The 11,108-nt window shown below is 31.9% G+C and overlaps 2 protein-coding genes across 8 annotated transcripts in view; one reads left to right on the forward strand and one right to left on the reverse strand.

Moving 5' to 3' along the window:
• LOC143193589 (uncharacterized) overlaps positions 1-8,964 on the forward strand; it is a 397,105-nt gene extending 388,141 nt beyond the window's left edge. For 3 of the 4 annotated variants that reach the window (XM_076399903.1, XM_076399904.1, XM_076399906.1), the window contains 2 exons: positions 6,264-6,370; positions 7,395-8,964. In XM_076399903.1, coding sequence (XP_076256018.1) covers positions 6,264-6,370; positions 7,395-7,487 — 200 coding nt within the window. In that variant the 3' untranslated portion in view covers positions 7,488-8,964. Of the gene's footprint in view, positions 1-5,585; positions 5,616-6,263; positions 6,371-7,394 lie in introns of those variants that run through there. The other variant, XM_076399905.1, reaches the window with a different exon arrangement.
• Positions 8,391-10,798, reverse strand: PIG-A (Phosphatidylinositol glycan anchor biosynthesis class A). 4 transcript variants are annotated; one of them, XM_076399910.1, is made up of 8 exons: positions 10,660-10,798; positions 10,271-10,607; positions 9,982-10,216; positions 9,807-9,921; positions 9,585-9,752; positions 9,427-9,524; positions 9,191-9,362; positions 8,391-9,130 (listed from the first exon to the last, which is right to left on the reverse strand). In XM_076399910.1, exons 1-8 carry the CDS (start codon positions 10,671-10,673, stop codon positions 8,968-8,970), a joined length of 1,302 nt encoding a protein of 433 aa, XP_076256025.1. In that variant the 5' UTR covers positions 10,674-10,798; the 3' UTR covers positions 8,391-8,967. The 4 variants fall into 4 exon arrangements, with proteins under 4 accessions (XP_076256025.1, XP_076256024.1, XP_076256023.1 ...); XM_076399909.1 differs by having other exon boundaries at positions 9,807-9,927; XM_076399908.1 differs by having other exon boundaries at positions 9,807-9,936.
• Positions 10,799-11,108: the final 310 nt, after the last annotated feature.

Consider the following 11,108-nt stretch of genomic DNA (forward strand, 5'->3'; position numbering starts at 1 on the left):
TTCCGCTTCGGTGTCAATGTGAATGGCTCTCCTGGGCTAAACTATGGCTTTTGGTGCTTAGAATTGCCGTAGTTGATTTACTTTTCCTCACTAGTTACCATAGGTCACAGAAAATCTTTTTTTTTTGTTTGTCTAGAAGCACCCATAATTACTGTGGAAATATATATGTTCGATCATGTGGCAGTAATTTTTCCTCCTTTTAGATTTTTCCCATTCTTTGAACTAGGTTCTCATCCAAAAACTCTTTTGTTTCATTGCCTTCAAACTTTTTTAGCTCTCCAAGCCGTTAGGTGCCATTGACAACAAAATCACCACACTTAATATATGAGGGAGCAACATCACCATAAATAAGTTTCTGATGGGCTTCGCTAGCAAAAACAACTCAAGCAACAAAAACAAAATGCATTTTTAATATACTGAATGACTTAAACATCAAAAGTGTGAAAAAAAGATCATTCACATAATCACTATCAACATAAGAATCCACCCATAGTGCCTCGACAAAACAATGGTCAACATCCGCTCAAATGTAACGTTAGGTGTTGGTTAAAGTTAAAGTTTAAAAAAACTGCACAATATTTGAAGTAAAAAATAACTTGCACCGGCACACAATTTTTAAAACAGTTCTTGAACATTGCAACGAACGAAAACAAGCGTTATACCTCTTCCCTTACAGATAAAATGCTGAACCTAAGTCACTCAGTGAGATTAGAATAGTAGCTGTTTGAAGCCATGATTTTTCGAGCCAATACAATTGTGCCTTCACAATAATAAGTATTATTAGGCTTCATCTGACTTTACAATTGAAGGTTTAACCTTTGTAATCATAACCTTCTTCGGAATTTTATCATGATTTGAGAACAACTTGTGTTGTTTACAGGGACTTGAAAATTTTGTCTCAATGAAAAACTGGTGTTGACTCGTGAACATTTTCGTGCGATCGATCAACTTACTGAAGCCCCATCCTTGGCCACTGTGAGACATTGGTGTAACCACTTTAATTGTAGTAGCAATTCAGGGTCGAAAATCGTGAAGCTCGACCTAAATCAGTTTTTGTGTCTGAAAATATTGATGCTGTGCGTGAAATAATATTGCAAGATAGTCACCTTTGTCACCTACTGTGAGATTCATTCATCCTTGGGCAATATTATGACGAGTATCAATAAGATACGTAGATTGCATGAACATTTAGCTACGAGAGGGATTTGTTCACGCTGGCTCCCACATAATTTAACAAAAACTTAAAAGGATACTTAACTGATGCAAAGAAGGGGTCAATAAATACAATGCGACACATCAACTGTTATATATAACATCTACGTAGGTAGCGAAACTGACCGAATCTATGCGTACGAGCTCAAATGTACAAAACAACAATCAATTGTATGGCTCTTCCAATACAAAAAAATCCAACAAAAGTGATTCGTGCTTGAAACACTTCGAAGCAAATGCAAATGCCTATTTGTTCGGAATAACAGGACATGTAACAACCGTGCCGTTAGAGCAACGAAAAACAGACCCTCATTATTATTGCGCAATATTTGGGTTTGTACAATATAAATGACCGTGTGTAGACGAGATTGCAAGGTTACGCAATATATTGTGTGATTTTCAAAATCAAAATTCGCACAAAACAAAATATTGTGAACGTCCAGGATCCGCCGTCAAAATATTGTGCAACCCACATTGCATTACAATATTGAGTGCGTATGGGCTGCCTAAAGCCACAACGAAGGATCATTCTTCATCATGACAATCAAAAGATCGCATTAATGGGTCCTCTGTACAGTCCTGATTTGGCACTACACGATTTTTCAGTTCCTTTATAGCTAAAATATATTGCATGACCAACGATTTTCGACGCTTGAAGAATCCGTTGATACATACAAAAAATATGTTTCTACTCAATCACAGTAGAAAAATTTTACGAAAGTAGATTCAAGAACATGTAAAAGTATATTGACTATCATGGAGAATACTTCGAAAAGTTGTAAAGTCTCTTTCGTTAAAAAATTACTCTCTTTTTATTATTAGGCTCAAAATATAAATAACAACACTCGCACTATTTACAACATTTTAACCACAACCCCACATATCTAATAAACGATAGTAAAAATGCAATCCCAAAATATCTCTTAAACTATCCGAGTCCAAAAAGACACGGTTCTTGTTTTAAAAGTATTCGCGCTATCAAAGAAGCTCGTAAATCTTAATTGATCCTGATTGAAAAACTTTCAGAATGGCTCGTCGCATTGCCCATACCCCATCCTTTAAACTGTAAAACCCATCCTAACTAATAAAATTGTTTTACGGCGTGCAATTTTATAGACCGAATAATAAGAAACAAAAAAATTAAATACTCGCAAATTAAATTCAACCGAATCGTTTACAGTCTTCGTGTTTACTAACAAAATTTTAATTTCATTTATATTAGGTTTTTTAATGCCATATTCTTCATGTTCTATATTAAAAAATAATCAAATATTACAACCTCTATATTACAAATTCTAATGTAAAGCTGATTTTATCAGATTTTTCAATTAAGAAAATGAAATTAGTTAAGACGATAATTAAATCAAATCTAATGAATGGTTAATAAATTGTATTTAATGTCATTATTTTTTTGACAATGAATAATAAATTTACCATTTTTTGATTCAATTCAGTTTCAGCCTCAGTCAGTTTTAAATTCCTTTAAAAATAATCGTTTTTATGAAAATGTAAAAAGGCGCCTAACAAAAGGCGTAAATTAATTTGAACCGATAAAAATAGACAAGGTAGTTCCTATACAATCACCAAAATACATTTAAAACTCCCTAGAGAAATTCTTTAGTGGAAACTGTCCCATGACACCCATCCCATGGAACATATCCCATCAGTAGAACGACCATACTGTTACCGTGACCACTGAACTATCAAAACGGGAAGATATTTACGAGGGTTGTTAAGTACCATCTGACGTTTCTAATTAGAAGTTTGATCTTCATAACCATAACCTTCTTCAAAACGTTTTGTTATTTGAACACAATTTACGCAGAACAGTGGCTTGCAAAAGTTATTTTGAATAAAAAATGGAGCTAACTCGTAAATATTTTCGTGCGATGATTTTTTACGACTTTCAACATGGATTATCAAGCCATGAGTGTATCGATTAACTTACTTCCACTTTTGACGATGAAGCCCCATTCCCAGCTACTGTGAAACGATGATATAACCAATTTAATCGTGACCGCTGTTTGCTCAGAAAGCGAAAAGTAAAAAATCAGTTGCTGTCCCAGAAAATATTGATGCTATGCGCGAAATGATATTTCGAAATCATTAAATCATCCTTGGGCATTAGTATAACAAGTATCTATAAGATATTGTATGAATATTAATAATAACTATAAAAATATTTGTTTACTGTATTTGATAAAATAATCTGAAACATATGCTCTTATTAACTGAGTAAAGAAATGGTCAAGAAATACAATTGCGGTGCATCAAAAGCTCTGTACAGGTATACAGGTGGATATATGTATATAAGATACAAATAAAACATTCTATTATATGGGTCTTCCAAGACAAGCCAAATACGACAAAAGCAATTCCTACTCAAGGCAAAACAAAGCCTATTTCTTCGGAATAACTGGACATTTAACAACACTACCGTTACAGCAAAATAGAACGGTGAATTCCGAATAGTACATAACCGTTTGTTTACCAGAAGTGGTTACAAATTAATTTATTACTACTGTTCTATTTTACTGACATTAATATACAAGCAAAGCGGGTACGAGATTTATACATCAGTATGTATTTTCCAAATTAAAATAAAACTAAACTACTTAAGTTAAGCATACAGTTGTACACTAAACAAGTCCATGTGGTTTGATTCGCTTCTCATCTTCTGATTTCTTGCATGTTGTCCAGTAGCCGTATTGCTTCCACGTTGATTTAATCACTTTGATTTAATTTCGAGGTCATCGTGTAGCTCTTCGTTGGTTACGTAACGATAAATGTTGGTAATGAATTGTAGAACTTTGTTTTGGCAGCGTGGCATTACTAGTGGGATTTATATTTTAGCGCACTGATAAACCAATTTCTTTGATTTTAGGTCAAGTTGAGAGTATCTTCCGATTAACCGCGATAGTTGTTTGATTTTGAATCTGACCTGCTCTGCTGTTTTTCAATTTAACTTACCCTCGAGATGAATGCCAAGGTATTTAGCTGATTCTACTTGAGGAATCGAGCAACCATCAAGTGATATAATTAGGTTTTTGGCATTTTGTCGCAACACAAATTTAACATAGACAGCTTTGGAGATACTAAGCTGTATTTTCCAGTCTCGTTATCTTGTTAACTGTTACTTGCACTTTTTCTATAACCTTAGACATAGACATATATTTTGCCATGATAACTGTGTCGTCGGCAAATGTTCCAAGTACTATTTCTTTTGTTGTTGGGTTATCAGCAGTGTCGAGCAGATCCATCCAAAATAGGTTTAAGTGTTGATAATACCTCTTTATACGAGACTGTAAATTTTCTTTCGAAGTGATATGACTCCAGTAGTTGACAATACTTCCACGGTAACATTTTGCTCATCTTGTAGATTAGTCCGAAATACTATACCCGGTTAAAAGCTTATGAAATATCCAAGCAGAGTAGTATTTCTTTTATTCAAACGCCTTTTGATGAACAACTGCTACTGCTTTGTGCACTTGGTCGATTGTTGAATAACGATTTCAAAACTTCGTGAAATATGACGCCTCATTCTCACGCATCGGACGAAAGAACCACTTATTTGACTGGCCAAAAGGTCGAATTGATGAGTCACCCTGCCGTACCCTGATTTGGTACCAAATGCCAATATTCCCAATTGTCAAGAAAACATTCCTGGCCAACGTTCTTTGGCGTCTAAGCCGTTGATGCAATCAAGAACTATGTTTTGGAGGTACCTCAATCAGAGTAAAAAAAGGTTCAAGTGCATGCAAAAATGTATTGATCAATGTATTCATCAATATTGATGAACACTTGCGTAAACAATAAAACTAACAGACTCTCAGACTAAATAACATGTTGCTCTACCAGACTGAGTACCTGTATTTTATGATTTTACAATATATTTAAGGAATTTGAAAGCATTTTAACCAACTGTTCTGGTGAAAGGTTTAAAGAATACTAGATACGAAAATGTTTGCAAGCTAGGCATACTCGGTTGCATGTTACAAAATAACTTAATTGTAACTACTTAAATAGTAAAATAGTAGTTAAATATGCTTAAATAGAAATAACACCACACGTATTCACCAAACATTGCCCCTACAAATTAACAGTTATTCTAAGATGAGAAAAAGCAGCTGTTAAAGTTAAATAATCCCTTTTAATAATCCCCGTTAAATTAAATATTTTACAACTATTTTTAAATAAATCACTATGGTATTCTAAGACATTTTTACTAATTAATATGTGTATAATTTTAGTGAATATAAATACAATAACAATCTTTTCGAGCAACACCTACTAATTATGTATCCCAATATACGTCACATCATTTAACAACCAATCTATTCTGACCTTTTTTATTTTCACGTCACTATCATTAGAAGAAGAGCCAACGTAAATTCATGTTTCTTGTGAGTTATGACGTATTTTTGTGCGTCTCCTAGAAATCAGCATAATGTCTTTATTTTTTGTCTTTTGTTTATTGCGCTTCATTTACTGCTTGATCGATTTACTTTTCCATTCCCTGTCAGAATGTTGCACACACGCATTAAAACGAATACTCTTAAGATCTGTTTGTCTTCCGATATCTAGTTATTATATACATATATATAACAGCACTCACTTTTCTGTAAATATTTATCTCTATCCTTCATGTGTTATTTAATCTAGACCAATATATTTATAAATATATTTTATTCGACAAGGTTTGCCCACAAAAAATATAATAGATTATTATTATGTTACTGTATGTTTGCTTATATAGGAAATTATTAGTAGTTTACAACACAATATGGTCTAATATATCTTATAACATTTAAGACTACAATGCGACCTCTATCTACTTGATTGGCTTCATTAGAAAACTAGCACCTAAAACACCCTTATTAATTATATGCTTGTTTTTCTAATCACTTTATCACAAATTTAGGGAATGCCTACTAGATTCAGTTCGTATATTAATCGATACATTTTATCAGGATTGTTTTGGCGTTATGTTTTTAGTTAATTCTTTAACTTATTCTCGTTATATCATATTCACTATGTATGTTTTTTCGCAGGTGTTTCTCAAGTTGATGAAAATTGTGATTGCTTTAATAGAGGACATCGTCAAGCTATTAAAAGGACTCATCGATATCATACTGCTGGACTTGTGGATGATATTAAGGTAAACGCATTTAGAATTAAATACATTCTAATTAGGAACATAAAGAATAGGTTATTTTTATAGATTATTCATTTTAGCAATCGGCTTTTTTATTAAAACAAACTATTTTAAAAATTGGCTTGATATTTACTGTCATGTGAATCAATCTCAATCACACCTTCATATCCATTAGGTGCTTGTAGATTTTTGATCAGATATCTATTGGCGAAAAAGAAATAAAGAAGTACGAAAAATAACTGTTTCCCATTTAGTATTATTGACTTATGCAGACGCTAATTTTAAAGTAATAATTTTAATATCATTGGCGAAGAACGTCCTGAATGACCAAAAAAGTTCAAGACAATGAGTTGCCCGATATGTTTCCAGACACTACCACACAAATTGACTGAAAATGGAATTTCGAACCGTTTCAACATCACGGTTTCATCGTTTCCCAGGGAATATATAGGAATATAATAGAAACGTTTTATGTAGCTTATTATGGGTGGTGGTGAAAAGTGGATCTGCTACAACAATACCAAACACAAAAGGCCATAGAACAGATGAACCCTCCACATCAACATCGAGGCGAAATATATATAGCCATAAAATATTGTTATAATACGTTCTTGACAAAAATTGTGAAGGATGCACTCTCAAAGATCGAATAGTAAGTTCTGCCACACCCAGCTCACCAGAAGTTCAAATCGGAGTAGCATAGACAGCTGGCACATGGTGTCAAAATGCGGAGAAATGGATCAATGATTGGATCGCTGCCAAACCAATATCATTCTTTAGACATAGTATCACCATGTTGCCAATATGATGAAAAAAAAGTGAGGTGAAAAAAGATGAAAATATTTTGATTCATATATGTTGTACCAATTTTTCTCAATAAATACCTTTTTAAAGTGAAAAAATGATCAAAGTACAAGCAAGCACCTAATATTTACAGAAAATATTACAAGACATTATTCTTATTCACTCAAAACACTATAAATAATAGATATTATTACAGCCCATTCATTAAATATTTTGCTTTCAGAAAAATGACAGCAAAGATTCCAGTATCCACAAGAGACTGTCCTGGAATTGCACAACACAAGATCAAAGACAACCAAATGAGGACCAGACCTAGCATACAATAATAAGCCCCTTAGTGTCTTCTATTATGATTCTCTACATAACTATTTGTATATTAGTTAAATTGGAGAGTATCTTAGTGAAAATAATATATTTGGTATCATTTTTCAAGCCTACTGAGTAGGGAAGTGTTTTTGAAAACCAAAATGAAAGCAATTTTATAATTAGCCTGTAATATTTTGATTGATAAAAAAACAATAATGACAGTGATGCATATTGTGTTCCTAATTATATATTTAGATAGAATAAATTGTACAATTCACATTATTTTGATTTTAAAATTATTGGAAAAGTAATGTTTGGACTGCCACTGGATTGACACAAAACACTTCTATTATTTACAAAAACAAAAAAATAATAAAATGTCATAGGTAATACATAATATTGAATGGCTTTAAACAAAGTGTGCCATAAAAACACCCCCCCTACTCTATAATTAAATTAGAAAAAGACTTAGATATCAAACTGTCTTGGGTTTACTGGAAGGTAACATTTTATGTGGACCAAAAGAAACCACAATATCACGAAGTACTAGTTATTAATAATGTATGTAAATCTATGTACTCATTTACATTCCCAGTACATTCCGTAGTAAACCCAAGCCCAAATATGTACCTAATCAAAAAAAAATTAATTAAAGAATTAATAAAAAATAATAAGGACTTATCAGGCCTAATTTGTATTTAAGATATAAAAAGGAACATAGAATTTTTTATGAAAACATTTACTGTAAATGTGATTCTAGATTGCTTCTAAATAATAAGAATATATAAAATTTGTCATTGTGGAGAGTATTTTGCAAACGTGCTATGAACGTTTCTTCTACGACATAAATGGAACAGTTAAAAGCAACTTGTCAGGAGCAGGTATCTTGACCGGATAAAAAGTAAAGAAAATATTTTGTTATCATTATATTAATATTGTTTATTGTACTATTTATATACAATAAGATGAAACAATCTTCCAGACAAATGTGTACAGACTAAAGTTGATAACTACCTATATATGTAGAAACTTGTTATTAACTGAATCTTGGTATCACATCTGTCTATTAGTTGCTCTATATTATATCAAAACGAATTCTGATATTGAACTATTCCATTTATAACATTTAGTATTTATTTAAAAAGGAAATATATTTGTACAAAGTAGTGAAAGTCCATGACTAAAATAAATTGAAAATGAAATTTGCTGTTGACTTTTATAGATGGACATCATTTTTAACAACAGCTAGCTAGAACACATGTTTACCTTTTCCTGCTGTGTATCGATCTCTAAGCAAAAATTTGTACTAAATGTACTTAAACGATAACAAGTACAATGAATTTTATATTTTGGTAAACTGCTATTTATTTTTGTTGGCTTAAGAGTATATCATATTTATTTTAAATTATTATTAACTCTAAACATCACAGCTGTATAAACCTGTTACAATTTAAAAATGTAATTAATAAAATATGAAGTAAAAAGTAGCATTATTCTTTATTTCTTTCCCTGTTTTTATTATCTCTATTTTTACTGTTATAATTTATAGCCACATCTATGTTGTGGGATGGTATCCAGAATTCATAAAACTTCAGCATCAAAAATACTAAAGATACAACAAGCAAATATGGCCAAACGCCACTACTTAGATGCCTAAAATAGATACATCAAAATTTGAGACAATTTGGTTTATTTATGAGTCAATAAGGTCACCTCTGCAATATATATGATAATGTTTTTGATTCTTCCTTTGTTACGCTTTGATAAACTATTTCTGTGCGGCTAGCAATATTAAACCAATTATAGCAATGTTCTACCCTTTTGTTACACTCATAGGGACAAACAAATTTATCCCTATTTAACTCCTCAATGGCTTGCTCTAGTCCTATCAAAGTACACATATTGAATACGTTAATTGAATTGTTACCAAATAACTTTATACTTTATACCTTCCATTAAGGCAGGCACTGTTGGTTCAGTCAGAATAATTAAATCTTCTGGTAAAACCTCTGGTATTCCACCAACTTTGGTTGAAACCACTTTTAATCTATTAACAATTATATAAAATGCTAGGAGTTACTATAAACAAATTTGAAACAATTCTTACCCACACGATACTGCCTCTACAATTGCCATACAATAGGCCTCTGTAAGTGAAGTATTCAAGAATATATCACCTTTAACTAAAACATTTCGTACCTGGGAATGTTCTAATGCTCCTAATAAGACAACTCTATCTTGCAAACCCTTTCTTTCTCTAACTTCCTCCAATAGCCTAACAATAAACATTTTAAATTTGCAAACATAAAATTTTCTAGTTCATAATTACCATCTCTTTGGCCCATCACCAGCAATTAAAAAATGAATTTGCTTGAATTTATGACAAATATCAGCTATTAATTGGGCTGTTAAATCTACACCTTTTCTATACACCAATCGAGATACTACAACTACAGTAACTAAAACTAAGGTATAAAAATCATCGATTCCACACATGAACATACTTTGACATTGTGCTCTCTGGCTAGGGTTTGGTGTAAAAGCATATGTATCTACTGCATTCGGAATGACAGACACCCTGTCTGATTCAACCTTACCCCTTAATACTGTATTTTCCTTCCCAGTATGAGAAACACAAATGCAATGATTGCAGGCAGCTAAAGAAATTTGCAACAGTTTATTTGTTATTAAAGCACTGGCATCAGCGAAACCAAACAGACTATGATCTGTAAAAACAGTCTGGAAATATATATATATTAAATGTGTTAATAATAAAAATGTCTAATTTTTCACCTTAAGGCCTAAAATATTCCCTATAAGCATAGCTTCATGAGCCAAAGCTGAGAATGCAGAATGCCCATGAATGACTTCAACTTGCTCTCTAATTAAAATGTACCGAATTAAAGCCACATTGCTTATCATAGTTGGTAAAACACATTGATTATAAAAGACTTTAATAGGCAAATAATAAACCTTTAGTCCTCTTGTCATATAACGAATGCCCACCCGGTCACCGTAACTATGAGTCATAACGACCACTTTATGTCCCTTCTCTAACAAGCATTGCGATAAATTATAGATATGTTCCTCCACTCCACCCATATTCGGAAAGAAAAAATCAGAGACCATACTAAAAAAAAATGTTAAACAGTAACATTATATAACTTTTATCTATCGTTTACCAGATATTATACATTTTCTTTGCAAATACCCAATCTTTAAAAATCAAAACAAAGGCCTAACCATAGAGTAAACCTATCCATAATCATAACCTATCTAGAAGCTAAAATTTTAAATCACTTTTTTACTATTCAAATATAGATGCTGACATCTATGAATTCCAAGGCGAAGTTAAACTCTATATTACATAAAACTGTAATACAGATTTATAATGTCGATAAACATAACTTTAATATGTATCAACATAAAAGGAATCTGTAATTATTTACAAATAATTTACAATGTTCTGTATTAACACAAATATGTTTATATCTATTATACTATATTTTGTATAGTTTACTTGTTTCTACTTCAAGTTTACAAAACAAAATGAAACCTACAAAAACTAAATCATTTTTCCGATTACGATAACTATGCTGCTCTCTATGACAAACTGCAAAAACTAATCGCT

The sequence above is a fragment of the Rhynchophorus ferrugineus genome, unplaced genomic scaffold, assembly GCF_030347505.1.
Source record: "Rhynchophorus ferrugineus isolate W39M unplaced genomic scaffold, kcgeb_rfMv2 rfM3, whole genome shotgun sequence".
NCBI classification, from domain to species: Eukaryota; Metazoa; Arthropoda; class Insecta; order Coleoptera; family Curculionidae; genus Rhynchophorus; species Rhynchophorus ferrugineus.

What these genes read in the sequence shown, in the direction of transcription:
- PIG-A (XM_076399907.1), bottom strand. An exon ending in GGAATATTTTAGGCCTTAAG is followed by an intron (nt 10,217 to 10,270) that starts GTGAAAAATTAG and finishes ATATATTTCCAG; the next exon opens with ACTGTTTTTACAGATCATAG. An exon ending in GTAGAGGCAGTATCGTGTGG is followed by an intron (nt 9,525 to 9,584) that starts GTAAGAATTGTT and finishes AATTGTTAATAG; the next exon opens with ATTAAAAGTGGTTTCAACCA.